Source organism: Rattus norvegicus, chromosome 8 (assembly GCF_036323735.1).
Source record: "Rattus norvegicus strain BN/NHsdMcwi chromosome 8, GRCr8, whole genome shotgun sequence".
NCBI classification, from domain to species: Eukaryota; Metazoa; Chordata; class Mammalia; order Rodentia; family Muridae; genus Rattus; species Rattus norvegicus.
Genome location: NC_086026.1, coordinates 50,213,775 through 50,233,244, shown reverse-complemented (window position 1 = coordinate 50,233,244; position 19,470 = coordinate 50,213,775). Strand labels below are relative to the sequence as shown.

General features: G+C 44.8%; 1 protein-coding gene and 2 long non-coding RNA genes across 9 annotated transcripts in view; 1 reads left to right on the top strand and 2 right to left on the bottom strand.

Annotated features, from left to right (window-relative positions):
- Window positions 1-356: 356 nt before the first annotated feature.
- On the bottom strand, window positions 357-3,036 carry LOC134480157 (uncharacterized). Its single transcript, XR_010054354.1, has 2 exons — window positions 2,708-3,036; window positions 357-1,714 (listed from the first exon to the last, which is right to left on the bottom strand). It is a non-coding gene; the product is annotated as an uncharacterized LOC134480157 (long non-coding RNA).
- Window positions 2,816-19,470, top strand: part of Jhy (junctional cadherin complex regulator) — a 56,828-nt gene continuing 40,173 nt past the window's right edge. The window contains exons 1-2 of one of the 5 annotated variants that reach the window (XM_039082325.2): window positions 2,816-2,912; window positions 6,151-6,462. In XM_039082325.2, the coding sequence (XP_038938253.1) occupies window positions 2,902-2,912; window positions 6,151-6,462 (323 nt within the window). In that variant the 5' untranslated portion in view covers window positions 2,816-2,901. Of the gene's footprint in view, window positions 2,913-3,232; window positions 3,348-3,431; window positions 5,053-6,150; window positions 6,463-15,545; window positions 15,684-19,470 lie in introns of those variants that run through there. The other 4 variants (XM_039082327.2, XM_039082328.2, XM_039082326.2 and 1 more) reach the window with 4 other exon arrangements.
- Window positions 5,740-18,170, bottom strand: LOC134480158 (uncharacterized). Of its 3 annotated transcripts, none has more exons than XR_010054356.1 (2): window positions 15,018-18,170; window positions 5,740-5,891 (listed from the first exon to the last, which is right to left on the bottom strand). It is a non-coding gene; the product is annotated as an uncharacterized LOC134480158 (long non-coding RNA). The 3 variants fall into 3 exon arrangements; XR_010054357.1 differs by having other exon boundaries at window positions 15,648-18,170; XR_010054355.1 differs by lacking the exon at window positions 15,018-18,170 and adding an exon at window positions 6,519-8,277.

The following is a 19,470-nucleotide window of genomic DNA, read 5'->3' as shown; positions in this document are numbered from 1 at the left end:
CTAATTTAACCCAACAACATAATCTCCCATCACTTCCTCTGGCTGAAGTCATGGTAATTTGCTATATTCATAAAGGGATCTTGATCCAGATGAAACGCAGTTGGTTGTGATTTAAAAAAAAAAATTACATCCTGAGCTTTCTGAGGGAGAAGAAGCCCTCTTCCTTCCTGTAATGCCCTCTTGAGCAGGTCTCTTATCAGGGCTGAAATATGTTAATTTCCCCCATCACTTCTCCTCCTCCTAAAACCTAGTCCCAGGAAGCAAAAATAGCTTATTTTCTCCCCAAGTGCAGTGCGCAACTTACGGGGTTGCTTTTTTAAAGCCATCCGACTTAATTTCTAGAAAAGCCTAAATTCGGGTAAACAACAACTGTATTCATATTTAAGAAAATAATTCTTCCAAGGGATTTGGGGTGGGGGTGGCTCCATGAAACAATAGGTCTTGTCTGCTTGTTGTTTCTTTAGGACAGGGAAGTTGAGGGCTGGAGGGCAATGGCTCAGCAGTTAGGAGTGCATGTTGCCTTCACAGATGACTGGAGTTCTGTTCCCAGCTCCCACATCCAAGAACTCACCGGCACATGTAACTCCGGCTCCAGGGGGAATCCACTGCCTCTTTCCTCCTCAGTATTTTCAGTCACAAACATAGTCACACACACACACACACACACACACACACACACACACACACACACACACACGAGAGAGAGAGAGGAGAGAGAGAGAGAGAGAGAGAGAGAGAGAGAGAGAGAGAGAGACTCACACACTGTGATTAACAGACCTACCACATTATCCTTTTCCAGAAGGCTTCTTGCTGGCTCACCTGGTGGTGGTCAGGGTAGAGGAGGAACAGAGACTGATATTCTACGTTCTTACTGTTTTCTCCAAGACCCCTTAACAGAGCCTTTTCACCCTCTCGAGCTCAGCACCCCTTCAGTAGCAGCACCTAATTCCCATTCTGCTCTTCCCAGAGCCAGCTCTGTTCATCCTTCCTCATCCCCCTCAGAGACCTGGATCCTTGTTCCAAGCAGCCCTGCTCCTGGATTCTCAAGGATGATGATTTCAGGTTCATTCCTGGGCTCCTCCAGCCAGAAAGGCCAGCGATGCTTCCCATGGTCACTGAACCCATGAAGAGTGTGTCCCCTTCTCAACTCTCCATGACATATCTTCATATCAAAGTATCTCCCTTAGAATAACGGACATTGCTTTTGACTTCCCGGTATGGCCTGCCATGTGTACTTCCTTACTCCTTTGGTTACACCGAAGCGTAAGCGGATAGCTGTTACAGAGGAGGGAGGAGCCCGAACTCAGGGGTTCTGTGTTAAGAGGGCAGTGTGTCTCTTCCAGTAGCTGCTGGACCACAGCACTTGTGACTCCCACAAGGTCCCTGATCTGCAGAAAGCCAGAAGGGTGGTTCTCCAGATGATGCAGAAAGCAACGGAAGGACCTGAAGAACTGCAACAATGACCCACCCTGACCAGTGGCCGAGAAGGTGGGCAGGTGTAAATGGTTCTCACTTGATTCCTAGGAATCACGCACCCCGGCAGCTTTGTTCTCCGATGAATATTCTAGCGTGGGTTTCCTCTGCGTGTTGGAACTTTCTGTGACAATAAGTTGTGCAACAACAGAGTGCGCAGAGTAACACGAACACTTCAGATAGCTCATTTTGATTTTGTCAGTGGACAGGGTCTTACCGTGCACATACGGAATAGTCCTTGCTATCAAAACAGAGGAAAATCAGTTATAATAAGAAACAGTTTGAAGGTGGTAAAATTAGGTATGAGGTTATTTTCCGCTTCCCTGCCTTCCATTATTAGTGAAGCGACCAGTCTGTAGACATCTCGCTACTTGGAAGATAGTTACTCAAATCTACCTATGTCTTTAATGCGAATATAATTTCCAGCATCTCCTTTCTTTGTCTTTGAATTTTTTTTTATTTATTTATTTGTTTGTTTATTTTTGGAGCTGAGGACCGAACCCGGGGCCTTGCATAGGCAAGGGCTCTACCACTGAGCTAAATCCCCAACCCTTGAAAATATTTTTTTAAACAGGGAGGCACCCTACACATTATAAATGTATGTCTTAAAGCAGTATTTAAAAGGAACGTCAACCACTAAAGTCAAGAAATATTATGTCAAAAGTGCTCTTCCCCATACCTTCTGGAGTTGATCACATCCTAACCTTTAAATTCCTTTAAAAAAAAAAAAGGTTTTGGCGTTGCTGTGTGTGTACCTACAAAACAGGCGAATTTTAAACTTGTCTTTCATTTCTATGTCCCCACATTCGTCAAGCCTGGGTGCTGTGTGAGGTACTTCCTCACAGCTGTGACAAAATGCCTGACAGCAAGAAGAGATACTGGCTTGAGGTTTCAGGCCATCGAGGTGGGGACGGCATGGCCAAATCTGAGGGACCAGCGTGGCACAAGCTTTTACATCCTGGATCACTGGAGAGAGAACCCAGCAAAGGCTCTAACTCTCAGAGGCCAGCCACTCCCTCCCCTACCCCCCACCCCACAACTACATAAAAACCACCACCAGCTTGGGAACCAGGTGTTCAAATCCAAGAGCCCGAGTAGGACATTTCAGATTTTCAAGATGCATAAAAACACGGGCTTCCTTTGGGTGAATGCCTAGAGGCGAGGTTGCTGGAAGTTAAGGAGTGCCTGCATAGCCCAAACAATGTCAGCCCCAAAATGCTGCCAGTTCACACACCGGAGAGTCCTTCATCCATATGTCTTTTACACTTGGCCCTTGGGACAGGTGTGTTTCTCTGCTAGCTGTTCCTTCCTGCGGGTGTTTTGACTTTTTGAGGAAGGATGTCACGCTCCTAATCCTCCAGCCACTCCCCCTGAGGGCTGAGACTCCTAGATGGCATCACCAACACATGGCCAACTTTTCGCCATAAGATGCCTCTGTGGTGAGTGTGCTCTCTTGCGTGGCTTTAATTTCCCCTCTTCTGATTACTAACGAATTAAGTTCCCTTCCAATAAAGGGCAAATGCTTATTGGCCACTTGTTTTCTTCCCTCCGGCCTCCTCCTGTCTCTTTTTGCCTCCCTTCATTCACTAACTGGCTTCTTTCTCCGGGGGTTGTAGATCTTCGCCCACCCCAGCAGCATCACCGAGGCAGGGCTCTTTCCCTGCTTTTCCTCCTCCGCGGCGGAGTCGGGGTGGCTAGACCTGAGCATCCCGAGCCGGGGTCCCCCGCGCCTCCCGTGCTACAGGAGCGCGGCCCCGAGGCGCGGTGTTGGCCGCGGTCTCCAGGCAGCGACGGGCGGGGCGGGAGCTGCCGCGGGAGCCGGGGCTGTGGAGGTTGCGGGGGCCAGGGGCGCGGCTGCCCAGCAGCGCCGGCAGGTGACGGGCGGTTCCCGGCGGGTGGGAAGGGGCCGCGCGGGCGGGCCGTACCGAGAACTCCGGGGTGGGCGCGAGGGAGCGGGCACAGTCTGTGGTCTAGGAGAAGGACCGCGCCCAGGCAGGGCTGAGTCCCCCAGGCCGGGCAGCCCTGTCCCAGCCCCCCCTTGTCCGGGTCTCCAACCGGCGACCTCTGGACCTTCAAACGCCCCCGAAGCCTGCCCTGACCCTTAGAAAGACACAGCGGCGAAAACCCTGCGATCCCCGTGGGGCGCCCCCGCCTGTTCCAAACAGGGCAACTTTGGATCCGCTGTTCATCCTAAGCGGGCCTCCTTGTCCCCTGCCCTAGCGAATTTGACCCCCAACTTGTGCTAGAAACAGAAGACCTTAGCAGGATCCAGGAGAATTGGTGGTTTCTTAGTCCCTAGAGGACGTGCCCCATGCCTTGTTTACTAAGAAGTGGATTGGTCAGGGATCGCAGAGGCAACCGTTGGCTTTTTTTTTTTTTTTTTTTTTTGGTACAGAGCTTGAGTACAGAGTGAAATGTAGCTCACGTAATTACTATTCGAGAGATCAGCTCTTTTTCCATAATTCTCCTTCTCCCAGCCCCCTTAAGATCAGGCCTCCACAGAAAACCTATTTTGGGGAATATTTCACTCTGTTCTTTCACATTTTTCCCAAATTCTGCTTCTCTATCAACAACAACTAAAAATTACCATATATATCCATTACTTATTACTAAGAAGAAATCCTGGGTTCTCATTTAAGAAAAGACAGAATGAAGGGTTTTGATTATTGTATGAAAAATAATTCTGAAATGAATTGAGATCTCCCCCCCACAGCTGGAGTTGTAGATTAAACCCCATTTATCACGAATGTTCTAGCAGTGCGTTACATCCCCTACCCTGTTTTTCAAGGTTTTTTTTTTTCTCAGCTTGTTTTCAAGACTCCAGGTACAGTGAGCTTTTGAATAACAAAGCTGGTGTTTATAGAGACTTAGATTTAAAGTGTTTTCATCCTTGCTGCTTTCTAAAAAGAAAGAAAGAAAGAAAATCCCACAAGAGGAAATTGTTATTAAAATGTGCAGAATGTGTATACTAAACCAGAGACTGGATTGCAGGCAAACTAACCTAAAATTAGGCAAGCTCGGAGTTAAGCAGAGAATCACTTCGTGTTTGTTTAAGTATGAGCACTACCTTTGTTGTATTTGTAAAGGTGCTTTCATCCGAGGAGCAGACCGCGTCCTTGGAAACCCTAGCAACGAGGTCAATATAATAATAATTGGAGGAACAGGAATCAGGTCAAAGTATTTTTAATTAAAAGCTGGATTTGCCAAAAGAACAGGAGCAAGCCAATCAAAACAAATTTGAGCCTAGCCTCCAATGGTAAAGGTCTCTCTCTCTCTCTCTCTCTCTCTCTCTCTCTCTCTCTCTCTCTCTCTCCCTCTCTCTCACACACACACACACACACACACACACACACACACACACACACACACCATAAAGGCAGTGAGATGGTGGAGATGAAAGGCAATCCAATCTGGACCATTACCTTCCCATCCTGTGCTGAGTCAGGGCACCTGTCAATCATCTCATGGGTCCCTAGAGGAACCTTGGAGTCACACTCCTACATCCTTTACAAGGGACTCCACAACTCCAAGCTGTAAAGCAGGCCAGCCTCCCCTAGTCGTGAGCAGCACCTGTTCCAGGTAGGGGACATCTAGCCTCTGCTCTGAGTCCCTCTGAGACAGGATTCACAGACCTTTTGTTAAGCAGTTTGAGATATTCTTTTTTTTTAAGATAGGGTCCGGGGTTGGGGATTTAGCGCAGTGGTAGAGCGCTTGCCTAGCAAGCGCAAGGATCTGGGTTTGGTCCCCAGCTCCGAAAAAAAAAAAGAAAAAAAATTTAAGATAGGGTCCTCATGCAGCCCAAACCCGGACTCCCCCCACCCCAGACGCCTGATCTTCCTCTTTTCCCCTCTGAAGTGCTTAGCTTACCACCATTCACCAACACACCTTGGTTACTGAACATTTCAAGCCATTATTATTACACTGTTGTGTAATAAGTATTACGCTGAGACTGATTTCTAGGCAATGGCCACCAAACCTACACTGCTCTTCAGCAGCACCCTGGATAGCAAAAGCCTTTTCTAAACGCTGGAGCCAGCATACACTGGCCTAGGATAGAAACGGTCTGTGTACTACAGTTCTGGTTGGGGAAACCATGCTTTTTCTCTCCTTTACTTTGTAAATGGTAAGCCGTGAACCTGTCTGAGTGCATCTGTGGCCGCTACTGAACAAGATGTGTACACACACACACACACACACACACACACACACACACACACACACACACTTGCCCCGAGCATTTGAAATAAAGCCACCAAAAAGCACTGCTCACAATTAACCATTTGGCTTTGTTCCGGCTTGTTTGTCAGAAGCCCTTGGAAGCTGGAAACAGAATCCGCTCTCAAGCAGCCATTTGATTTCCTCAATAAAGCCTCATTCGATTGCTCAGGCCGCTTATGAGTCCTAAATCAGATGTGTTTCTGCAGAGAGAAAAACAATCATTTTTCCAATAGGCCTTCCTTGCTCAGACACTCAAAAGGGTGCATTCAGAAGCCTGTAGATAATATAACAAGGTTCTCTTGTTCATTCACATTTTTGACAAACATTGCCATTATGGTTTCGGTAGCCGCAGAGCAACGTAAATTTTTTAAGCAATGCCCTTTGAGAGCCACAATTATAAATACCAGCTAACTGCTTCTGTTAACAAGAGCGTTCCTGCTCCTGTTTTCTATTTTTCAGGATGAATAAATATAAACCAGTCCCCAAGCGCTCTAGCCGGTCTCCTGTCCATCACACCAACCTGAGGACCCCGCCTTCAGGCAGAGCCTTTAAGGAAGAAGACTTCAACCTGATTTCAAAGGACTCCTTAGAATCGGATTCAGAAAGCCTCCCTCGAGAGGCTAAGTTCTGGTCTGATATTAAGGACCAAATCCAAGACAAAGATATGGAGCCCGACAGCTTAGAGGAGGATAGTTCAAGTGAGACCGAAGAGGCAGCCCACGGCACCAACAGGGAGGGCCTGGGAGCTCAAGGTGCTGGTGCGAATCACAGGTAAGAAACTGGCTTGTGACCGGCAGTTATGTTGAATAATTTCCCCGGTACCTTACCAGGTGAGAAAGGACGGACTGTCCTAATGAGCTCTGTGCAAGAGCAGGTCTCCCAGCAACCAGTGTGGCTCCCCGATTCACCATATTCTCCTCTCCTCTTCCTCCTCTCCTCTTCGTCCTCCTCTTCTCTAATCTGCCAATGCAGTCATTATTGACTGGGTATAGGAGCATCAAGAATATGCCTTAAGGACCAGGAGACACTTCAGTAGGCCATCAGGTATAACCATCCGTCTTCTTGTTGCTGTGGCAACAAGACAGAGGCGGGGGCAATGTATCTGTTCCCATGGTTCAGAGACTACAGTCTGCCATGGTACAGACGCCATGGAAGCTGAAGAGACTTGGTTTGTGATGGAGGAAGCCCAAGCTTCTGCTTCATGCATAGCACAAGGGAAGCCAAGAAGGAGGAAAAGACCTCCTTCTCCTCACTAGACCACATTTGCAAAGGCTCCCAAAACAGAAGCACATTTCACATTGTAAAAAACTTGTCCAGAGAGTCATGGTGAAGTCTCTAAGAGTCAAAATGAGTACCCAGCCCTGAGTCTCTTCCTTCTTTCTCTCCTTCATTTCACTGGAGACATCAAGGTAAAGGAAACTTGCCTTCACGTTAGGGAGTCTCAAAAATTCAGTAAAAATGATAAATGCTCTCATTGAAAGGGTGAAGGCAGAGGAGGGTTTAGAATGGCTTTAGCTAAACAGACTGGTTGAGCCAACTGGGGGTGGGAGGCAGAGGGGACAGCATCATGAAGCGATGTTTCTGGAAGCTGATGCCCTTAGAGAGTGAACATTACCAACTATGGACAAAGAAACAGCTCTGGCTAGCAAGGATTATTACGACGACATCCGTGCTGCGGGGTTTTTTAAAGGCCCCTTGTTTCTCTTTCTCCGTTCTTCATTGTAACGTGTTGCGGTTCCTACATTAAAGTTGGTAGGAATCAGGCTAACACAGAAGAAATCATCTGTCAGAGGTCATAGTGGTTTGAAGGCATGTTTTCCTTCCGTTATTAATGTCATGTTTCATTGTTTTTTGTTTGTTTTCTGGTACCGTGGATCAAACTCAGAGCCTTGGGCATACTAGGCAAGCGCTCTGCCACTGAGCCAGATATACACCTACAAGCTTTCAAACTTTGAAAAAAAAAAGTCTGTTCTACTGAAAAACTAGAAGGGGATAATGACACAAATCATATTTATATTGGGTTATTTTCAAGTCACAGTCATAAATATCATTTAGCCATTTCCTTGTTGGGGGTGGAGAGATGGCTCAATGGTTAGGAGTATGCACAGCTCACAGCTGCCTGTAACTCTAGCTCCCGGGGACCTGACACCTCAGGCCTCTGAAGCACCTACATTCAACTGCACACACCTATACAGAGATGCACAGATACGCACATGATTGAACAGAAAAAAAAAAAACTAGCTTCCTTGTACCATTTTCATATCATTTCTCCATCTTCCTCCTCAGAAATGATCGAACCATGCTGCTGTGGGCGTACACCCTTTTTACCATTCTTTCACTTGTTCCTGGGTGCCTGTAATCACTGATGATGTGTGCACACACATATACAACATCCCTCTTTTGTTCTGTCAGCGTTACATTTTTGACATTTTCCTGTTAGGCCTTTGCTTCTCTTACAAATAAGTCACACTGTGTGGAAGGGCAGCTTACCCACTTCCTACTGTAACTTACTTATCTCAGGGCTGTGACCAAATACTGGACAAGAGGGACCCTAAGGAAGGAAAGAAGGAAGGAAGGAAGAGAGGGAGGGAGGGAGGGAGGGAGGGAGGGAGGGAGGGAGGGAGGGAGGGAGGGAGCCAATGTTGTGGCTCACAGTTCCAAAGACACGGTCCATCATGGCAGGACAGTCATGGCGGCAGGAGCTTGAGCCACTAGTCTCATAGCCTTGTGGTCAGGAAGCAGGGAGGGGTGAGACTACTCCTCAACCCCTTCTCTTTATCTGTCTAGTAGTTAGCGTGGGTCTCCTCACATCTCCTGTCTTCTACTTGATTCTAGTTCCTGTCAAGCTGACAATAGCATTCATCATTACTCTATCTACTGATGGATATATTTAGGCTGCTCTGGTTCTCATTTCACACAAGTGTCCATGTGCATCCTCCTGTGGCTTGTTGGAGACGTGAGTTCCTCTAGGGTATCTGTATGCAGAAGTACAGAATCTCAGGAGGAGGAACATGGGCCCAGCGCCTGCAGCCTTGCAGATCTCACAATTGCCAAGATACGTTAAACTTCTGAGAGGTTGTAACATTCTCCTTTTGGTAAAATTTAATCGCTAGTCCTTCATGACTTGCATGTTTAGACAGATTCTTCAATGACTGGTTAATTTCATTTAACAAAATATATTTTTTATCCTTATGATTATGGACTTGCCTCGTGCTCCACAGTACTCCAGTGCCTAGAAGTGTCATCTAACACCCTGGGTAGACACTAGTGTGTGTACCAGTTGACTTTTTTCTAAATGTTTTAACTGAAATATATAATATATATTCTTTCATTTACATATATACATAGATATGTATATAAAAGAATAGACAGAGCTTGGTGACAGATTAGCTACAGAGGTTGAAGAACAAAGGAAGCCACTAATGAAGGGTAGCAACAGTTACCATGTGTAGAACTTTTCTTGTGAGTCCATGATTGGACTACATGCTTTATGGATGTTACTTTCTTTAATCCTGTGGTGGTCCTGGGAGGTAGATACTATAGTCGACCCATCCTGGAGGTTGCCAGTGAGGATTCATGAAGTTGCCCCAATGCCCATCTGTATCTGGTGGGTACCAGAGCAGACCATTCATGCAGTCTGACTTGATGCTCTGTGTTTTTATCCTGGCTCTCCTATGGGAGATCTGTTCTCTTCGAGATAGGAAATGGTGATTGTGGGGTTGGGGATTTAGCTCAGTGGTAGAGCGCTTGCCTAGCAAGCGCAAGGCCCTGGGTTCGGTCCCCAGCTCCAAAAAAAAAAAAAAAAAAGAAAAGGAAATGGTGATTGTTTCGCTTATAGAAATGAGGGCATCATAAAGGAAGTCTTTTTTGTTGGTGGGTTTTTTTGTGATTTTTTTTATGTGTATGAGTGTGGTGTAGTGCCCACAGAGGCCAGAAGATGATGTCAGATCCCCTGGAACTGGAGTCAGAGTTGGTAGTGAGCTGCCGTGTGGCTACTGGGACTCTAACATGGGTCCTGCACAAGAGCAGCCAATGCTCTCAACCTGGGTCATCTCTCCAGCCCCCAAAAGTCTTCTGCGTTGTACACAGTTTTCTTGTCTGACTTTTAAGATGAAGAAACCACGACAAGATTCCACCTGATGTCCCCAGTTGTTTGCTGTTTCTTCCTTTGACACCAGGCATAACAGGCACCAGACTTTAGCCTTGTTCAAACTGTCAAGGGATCATTTGATTATGACATAGTCCATCTCAAAATAAAGGATTGTACTTCCAAAAGTAAAAATTATCACTAGGTTCCTCATCTTCTGGCACAGATGCCCTTAAATAATTCTGGTTCCCTCTGATTGCCCTGCCATGGGAATGTTTAATGACAGACCATAAACTACAGGGCAGAGTCAGGATGGACTGCACCCTTAGTACGTTTTAGTATGTAGTGCCCCCTTCATTGGATGTAAAAGGACCAGTTTCTCACTACAAAGAAAAACCAAACTGAAGGACTCGTCCAAATAATGTCTCAAAAATGTGATTCGAGTGCGGTTGGATATTGATCCTTTCTCTGCCTCGCCTTAGTCACGCAGTCCTTTCCTAGGTGTCCTGTCCCTCAAATCTAAGTAATTATGAGCCATGATACAAATAAATGGATCTCAGGCTCTCAACATAAAATTGAAGTAGGCTTTCATTTCCCAAAGGTAGATGGCATTCTGGGGATTGTAGTTCAAAAAGAAAAGAAAAAAAAAATTAGTTCAAGCCTGGCCTTAAACCAAGACAAACCTTTCTTCTCGCTTTTATAAGCGATAGTTTTAAAAGCCGCCTGACAAATCACTTAGACCCCCACTCGTGTTTTGATGTTGCTAGAACCTCCAGAAGTCAAAGCCACAGTTCAGTGTCTATGGATTAGAGAAAACCCTTTCCTTAATGGAAATTGGAGCAGCATTGACCTCGGTGAATGAATCACGAGTGGAGAGAGGATCGTCATGTGATGACCCTTAAGCCCCACTCCAGAACGAGCCTGCTGACACTCAGCGCTCAAAGAAGCAGATCAATGTAATGCCCAGAGCATCAGAAATAATAATGTCCTCAGTCCTGAAGCCTTCTGAAGTCGTGTGCGTTAAATAAAAAAGATCAGAAAGCAGCCGCCCAGCACCTAGCATGTGAGCTTAATAAGGTCTTGTCAATAGGAATAATTATACAATTCTTTCCATGTGTAGGGCTCCTTGCTTCATATGTTGTTTCCTTCGTCTTAGCTGAAGCCTCTAGGTAAGCTGAATTTAATTTTAAAAATTTTTATGATAGTTCTAGGGAGTGAATCCAGGACTTTACACACATGCGAGCCCCTGCTTCGAACCATTTCCATTATTTTGTAGAGAAGAAACTGAGTCTCCAGGACATGTGCAGAGATCATAAATTGCTAGATAACTCAGTCCACGGCTCTAATTGTGAATATCTAAGTATGTAATCATGGGTCTAAAATGGCTTACCATCGAGTACTGACATACCACCAAGCTTGAGGACCTGTGTTTGATACCTAAGACCCATCTAGGAGAAGGAAAGACCTGGCTCCCATAAACTGTCCTCTGATCTCCCCATGTACACTGGGGTGCATGCGCACACACACAAACACACACACACACATACACACATATGCACACACTTACGCACACACATACACACACATACACACACACACAATAAATAAAGGAATGTAGTAAAATGAAATAAGCAATTGTGGAATGGTCTCATAAAGGTTTGCATTTTACTGAGTAGTAGAAAACTAAAGAGGGGGCTGTTGAGATGGCTTGGTGGGTAGAGGCACTTGCTACCAAGCTTAAGGGTCTGAGTTTGATTCCTCTGGATCCACATGGTGGAAACAGAACCAATTCCTCCAAGTTGTCCTCTGACCTCCAAACCAGCACTGACTGACATGTGCACACTCACACACACACACACACACACACACACACACACACACAATAATGATATCAGAAATGTAGAGACTGAAGTAGAACAATCTCAGGGTGGGCTAAACTGAAACCAGAGTAAATGTATGTATAGAATTATACATTTTTGTGTAACTCATTTGTCTAAAAGATACAGAGTCTTCAGAGTAAGTGTAAGTATTATTGGATTTCTCCTTGGGTGGTGAGGTCAAGGATCACAATATCAGTCATTCTTAACCACTTCCCCTAGGAAACAGCCATGTTTCTTCCAGAGTGTTCTGTAGCAGTTCCTCTGGAAACCACGGCATCAGTATCCAAAGGAGGGGTTGGATCCTGTCTAAGGATATACTGTAAACTATTAATGGGAGGCAGGCTGACTAGTCAGGCACTACTAGTTCAGTTTATTAGTTGTTAACTGACATTCAAGAACTGTTGGAAATGGATGGGAGAATGACTTGTCTTAATCACCTTTTTTTTTTACTGTATTATAGGATACAGTCCCTCCCCCTCAGCCTCCACCCTGGTACTTTAAAACATGTTGCTTCTGGTAACTATACAAGAATTGGGGAAAGTACTGGATGATGAATTCTTGAGGAGAGAGAGGTATTGAAGAGTCTAAACAAACACGGAGTGGAGGGGGGGTAAGGAAAGCCTTAGTGATGATTGTATATCAGGAGTTCCCTTTCCCCCCAAATTTCTCCAGCTGTTCTCCCTTCTTTATTCCTTCTAGCTACTTTCTAGAGCACTTGGAAAATATTTAAGCTGAGATTAGACTAATGTTCATTATAATAGTTGTGGATTTTTTTTTAGCAGTCAGGAAAATAAGAAAAATATTCAAGACTGGTTCTAATGTTCTAGGACTATAAAGACCACTCCAGAGGGTTCTGGAACTTTCATTCTTGTTTGTTTCAAATGTTATTCATAAGTTGTCTTTAACTAGATAGTATGTGCCATGGGCTTCAGGACTCCTAAACTATTTGGGGAGGGGAGGATAGCAGCTGAAATCTTCTTTGTGGAAATGGTTGTAGCAAAGTGGCGCTTTCGTTATAGATACTAGCTATTGTGGAGGTACTAGCTGTTGTAGGTGCTGGCTGTTTGCTGTAGGTACTAGCTGTTGTAGGTATTAGCTGTTGTAGGTGCTGGCTGTTTGTTATAGGTACTGGCTGTTGTAGGTACTGGCTATTGTAGGTATTGCTTTTGTAGGTACTGGCTGTTGTAGGTGCTGGCTGTTTGTTGTAGGTACTAGCTGTTGTAGGTATTTGGTGGTGTTAGGTATTGTAGGTACTGACTGTTGTAGGTACTAGCTGTTTTAGGTACTAGCTGTTTTAGGTACTAGCTGTTGTAGGTACTACCTATTGTAGGTACTAGCTGTTATAGGTTCTAGCTGTTATAGGTACTAGCTGTTGTAGGTACTAGCTGTTTCTGCTTTACATTCGTTTATTTGCTCACTAGCCATGTGTTAAACTCTGGTATGCTCTGGAGCAGGAGTGGGGCCATCATGACAGATGACTGCCATAGAAGTACAGAGTATGGGGGAACATGGATCATATCTGTTAAAGGCCAAGCTCCTGCCAGAAATGCTAAAGCTGTGAAAGCTCATGGGGGCTCTCTACTGTCTCCCCAAAGATGAATGCTAGTTCCTTCCTGTTTATTTCAAAACTGGGGTGTGATTTTGTGTCTAAGTAAATAACATCCAGTTAAAAAGACCTTAGAAAGTACAATTTATTACCCACTGTGAGCTGTGAGCTTATCAAGAAGATGATAACAAGTATTAAAGGATTAGTTCAGTTTGTGACCTATACCTCATCTGTTCCATTTCTTAGTAAGTTGGAAAATATAGAAAACCTTGATAACTATATTTTTTCAACCTCCTTTCTTCAAAAAAATTAAGTAATTTTTGTGGGGAACATACATGTTATTGTGTAGTCACAGAAAACAAAGGACAGCTTTTGGGGATTGGTTCTCTCCTACCACATGGGTCAGAGGACAGAAAACCTTTATCTGAGACACCATCTGGCCATTTGAGATAGGGTCTCATTGTGTAACTTAGTTTGACTTTGAATTCCTAGAGTCCTTCCTAAGTGCTGAGATTCCCACTGTGATTCATCAAGTCCAGTAATGCATTTTTAGTTTTACTATCACAATCTGACTTGTATAATTTTTAGTGTATTGCACTTAAGAGATTTCCCCAATACTTACTAACACTGAGAGGTTTTACACAGTAAACCTACCCTAACTCAAAAAGTGACAGATTCCTAGAACTTCCAGAGTCTAGATGTCACCAGTTTCCTGTCATAGATAAGGAGAAGCCATGGCCTGGAGAAATGACGACACAAGACTTGCTCAAGCTTACACCACCGATCAGGGGCAGAACCTGGTGTCTTAGCTACATTTCTATTGCTGTGAAGAGACACTTTGACCAAGGGAACTTATTCAAAAAGTAACTTAATTGGGGATCTCCTTATAGTTTCAGAGGTTGAATCCATGATCATCATAATGGGAAACATGGAGGCAGGGAGGCGTGACACTGGACCAGTAACTGAGAGCTTACATCTCACAAGTTCATGACCGAGAGAGAGAGAAAGAGAGAGAGAGAGAGAGACAGAGAGAGAGAGAGAGAGAGAGAGAGAGAGAGAGAGAGAGATAGACAGACAGACAGACAGACAGACAGACAGAGACAGAGAGAGACAGAGAGAGACAGAGAGAGACAGAGAGAGACAGAGAGAGACAGAGACTGGGTGGGTCTGGCATGAGATTTTGAAACCTCAAAGCCCACCCTAGTGACTTACTTCTTCCAACAAGGATACATACTTCCTAATCCTTCCCAAAACAGTTCCACCAACTAGAGAGCAAGCATCCCAATACAGGAGCCCACAGTGGTCATGCTTATTCAAACCACCACACAGGGTATAAGACATGCCCCTTGTTTTTCCAATGATGTCAAATATAAATTCCAATACCATTCATTTCACATCTAAAATATGAAATGTACACTTGTCTAAAGGAGGTATAAGAAATGGACAATCTTACAAGTTGAGGTCTTGGGCCAGGAATGCAGCTCCATTGGTAGAGTGCTTGCCTGGTATGCACAAAGCCCTGGGTTCAATCTCAGCACTGCGTAAACTGGGCACGGTGATGTATACTTGTTATCCCAGCATTAAGGAGTATGAGGAAGGCACTTTCAAAGTTCACCCTTAGCTACATAAGAAGTTCAAGGCTCGCAATCCCATCTCAAGACAAAAACTCTCTGCTCTTCAACACTGTTGTGGTGAATAAGGAGAACACCCGAAACTTGCTTAGCAAATGTCATCAAGTCTCACAGAGGGGGAAAAACTGTAGCTCCAAGTGCCGTGTCATAATTCCTGGAGATCTGGGGGAGCCCCATCTTACCAACCAATATGAAGAGAGGGCCTGGAGAGATGGCTCCGTGACGGAGAGCACTTGCTGCTGTCGCAGAGGACCTGAGGTTGGGTTCCCAGGAGGGGACATGGTGCCTCAATGATCCTTTGTAACTCCAGTTCCAAGGGATCTGATGTCTTCTTCTGACCTCTAAGGGCCCTGCATGCAAGTGTTACATGTACATACAGACAGACAAAACATCCATACACATGAAACAAAAGTCCATAAATAGGAGTAGTAAAGAGAAAAAGACTGCACCTTTTGGGGTTAGACAGAGAGGTTCATGAGCAGCTATAGGGAAAAGGGGGACTTCAGAGAAAAAGTGGGGAAAGCCCAAAGTACCAGAGAAAAAATACTTATCCTCTTGCCAATAGGTGAAAAAAAGAGAGAGATAGAAAGGAAAAACAAAAACAAACAAAGCAACAAAATAACCAGAGGGACTGGGAATTCCACCTTTGTGAGTCAGGGCTCAGAAGTGTGGACAGACTTAACAGAGCCCCAGCAGACCTGTAGTTACCGCAGTGACATGGAGAGTTCTGGAAGGTACATTATCTCAATAAGACAATAATCATTCCACCTCCCTGAGGGGTGGTTCCTTAGCCAGAGGACTGACTGACCCACCTGGATTGACTCTTGAGTTTTGAGTAGCTTGGAATGGTAGGTTCATACCTAGACTGGCAGTAGACTCCATTCCTTTGACCAGAAGGAGAATGCCTTTCCTCAGTGGAATTCAAGGCTACTATAGCAACATAGCATTCCTTGTGATGATGTAGCCTTTGTCCTGCATAACTGTCATCTCAGTAGACTTGAGAAGGTAGACTTGTTACATCGTAATCTCTAGTGTGAGCGCTTTAGATAACTTACTTCCCTTTGCTCCCAGATTATCCTTGAATTGAAGTGGGGTCATAACAGCTGCAAATGTGTTATTGAACTCCAGTGCATGCCTTTAAGCCCAGCACCCAGGAGGCAGACACAGGCTTGGTCTACAGAATGAGTGCTCGCTCGGATGACAGCTAGGGCTATATGAAGAGTTTCTGTCTCAACAAAACAAAACAACATCAATAACAAGAACAAGAAGCCACAAATCTATTGTTAAAAGGAAGGAAGGAATTTGAGTTTGAATTATCCAAATGATGTAATTGCCGTAAGCAAAGTTCACTAAATAACAATTAGCCCCCTTCATTTTAGTGTGTTTCTGTAGATAGGTTGTACCTTCAGTTCATTAAGCTATTGATTTTTGATGAAAACCTTTAATTATTTAAGTAAAATAAATGCCTCCATTAAATGAAGATTTATGGGTTACCAGTAATTGCCACAAAGTGTGTCTATGGAAACATTTTATTTCATACCTGCAAAAGTGAATTTCTAATCTTTTTGGATTTGTTGCACTTTATTTCCTTAAAAGCCATTGATAAGAAAAGCAAGATGCAACAGGATTGAGGACCCCTCAGAAACAATTGTCAGTTTTGAGGGCCCTTTAAAGAGCATCACAAACTCTACACTTAAGCAGAAATTGAATTTGCTGCTCGTGTGCATAAAAGATTTAATGGCATATAAATTGGGAATAATTATTCTGTTTCAAAGGATTAAATGAAACCTAAATCAGTAGTAATATGTGCAGTTTCACTCTAACTGTCTGCTTAACATAAAGAGGCAAATAAATAACAGCTAACGGACGGTGGGCTCTGCTTTTATTCCCCTCCTCAACAGGCAAAATGGCCAGTTATTGAATATTTGATTGTGAGTGCAGAGGACGTTAATTGAACTAGAAACATGCTCTAATTTTAGTAATTTTTTGATTGAATACAAACTGAGTATGAGGCTCTTCATTAAATGGAGATTTGATTTTATTTTGTTTGAAGTTATCACAGCACGGACTCAAACACGGTCCATTAAAGGCAGCAAATACCCCACTGAACGCAGGCGAGGTGCGCCCCCCGCTCCCTCTCCTCTCTGCATCCATTTCTAACCCAGGCCTCTGAAGAGAAGCCCCGGCATCTGTTGTCTGAAGGGTAACAAAGGAGTTGTGTTCTCATTGTCCACATGACCTTCCCATCACATGAGGAGGAGAAGAGGTGCGTGTTTTGTGTGCAGAAGATTGCCTGTGAAAGAGCACTTCACACTCATTTTGTCCCCGTGTGTTGACCCAGACTGCAAAACACAATCGGGCTCCTTAGCACACGAGCTCGGTACAATAGGGTCCTTTAGTATCATGTTCTGTTTCAACAACTCGATTTATTTCTGGGAAGCATTACAATTTTCCATGCACATGATTTTGAAAGGGGGGAAAAAAGCCCCTCATTAGTTTCAACATGTCTTCCATTTGGAACTGGGGAAGGGGACGTTTGAAGACAGCCATTGGCATCGAGTTCCTAAAGCTCTCGTGGTTGTCTCAGTTTTTCTTGTGTGTAATGTACCTCCTTGGCGTTTCCCTCTGACAGCTGGTTCTCAGCAGCTCAGCTCTTCTCGTGTGTTCCCAGCCCTTCCCACACAGTCTAGTTTCTCCTTAAAACAGCATGAGGCTCTGTCAAGCGGCCATTTCTTAAAGACGATCCACTAGGGCCTTGACTTTATGGTTTTTTCTGGAAGGGACGAAATAATTTTTTAATTCTCTTACTTGTGTCTCCCTGATCATGCTTTAGTGGCTGTTAAAACACTTTATCGTGTGGATCAACTGCTATTTCTTAATGCCATTTCCTAAATTATGATTCCAGTCATTTCCCAGGGAACCTATCTCATGACTAAACACTGGACTTTTTTTTTTAACGGGTGTTATATCTTTCAGGCCACCGGGGTGCCACTTAGAACCTGATGCCCTTGAAATATCCTAAGGCCTGCAGGGAGAAGCATCCCTAGGGCTTCATCAGCAGGCAGCATCACACACAACAACCGTGTTATATCCTAGAGACCGAGTGCAGCAGACTGTGAGCAAAACCCAGTTATGGGGCTCACTGACACGCTCTCCTAGCTAGTGCTGGCACCATTCTTACTCTATGCCAAGCACGGACGTTAAATAATCTGCCCATTATTCACAAAGTACTCAGTGACACCGGAAATTATTCAGAGAACGCATCGTGATTGTATGGATGGCTGTCAGCCATCACTGTCTGAGGCTAGTTAAGTGCCGTGGGGCCCAGTCCGAGGGCTCCAGTTTTTCTTTTTTTTTTTTTTTAATTTATTTTTTTTTATTAACTTGAGTATTTCTTATTTACATATCGAATGTTATTCCCTTTCCCAGTTTCCGGGCAAACATCCCCCTAATGCCTCCCCCTCCCCTTCTTTATGGGTGTTCCCCTCCCTACCCTCCCCCCATTGCCGCTCTCCCCCCAACAATCACGTTCACTGGGGGTTCAGTCTTAGCAGGACCAAGGGCTTCCCCTTACACTGGTGATCTTACTATGATATTCATTGCTACCTATGAGGTCAGAGTCCAGGGTCAGTCCATGTATAGTCTTTGGGTAGTGGCTTAGTCCCTGGAAGCTCTGGGCTCCAGTTTTTCTAAGGCAGTCACAGGGATAAGAATATGTACACACACCTTCAAATGCTGGGCTCCCTGTGGTATCTTTCCATGACTGGGGTAAGATGCTTGAAATCAACACCTCAAAAGGAACAATAGTCTCTCTGGGCTCACACGTCCATGGGTACTTGACCCTGTTTCTTTAGGCCTCTGGTAATATGGAGGCAAGAGCGTCTGTGAGAGAGAGGAGGCCTGTTCATCCCATGGAGGCCAAAAGCACACACAGAGAGCAAAGCTCCACTGGCCCAGAGGGACTTAGCTTCCTTCTATAAGGCCCCATGTTCTAAAGCTTCTACCACGGCTCAGTACTGTCACAAGCTGGGGGACCAAGCCCTCAACACATGGGCCTCTACCTATTTTTTTTAATTACTGAAGTAACTTAGTTACACCAGGAACTGCGTTATCTTAGACTAACAGGATGACAGGAGGGAGGATGGATTTTGACATATTATGGAACAACTAAACATGGATCCCCTGGAACTGGAATTTGAGGTGATTGTGAGCAACCATGTGGGTCCTGAGAACCCAACTCCAGGTCCTCTGTAAGAGCTGCAAGTGCTCCTCCCCACTCAGTCATCCCTCCAGCCCAGTGATGCTCAGTGTGGTTCCCAAGAAGACTCTTCTAAATGTCTTCAAGAGAATGTGTATGTGTGTAAGGCCACCCCAAAGCTCATCCCTTTGGCTATTTTTGTTTGTTTTTAAAGATTTGTTTATTGCATGTATATGAGTACACTGTAGCTGTTCTTCAGACACACCAGAAGAGGACATCAGACCCCATCACGGATGGTTGTGAGCCACCATGTGGTTGCTGGGAATTGAACTCAGGACCTCTGGAAGAGCAGTCAGTGCTCTTAACCCCTGAGCCATCTCTCCAGACCCACTTTGGCTATTCTTAATTGGTGACCAGTCTTCTGTCTAAAATCAAGC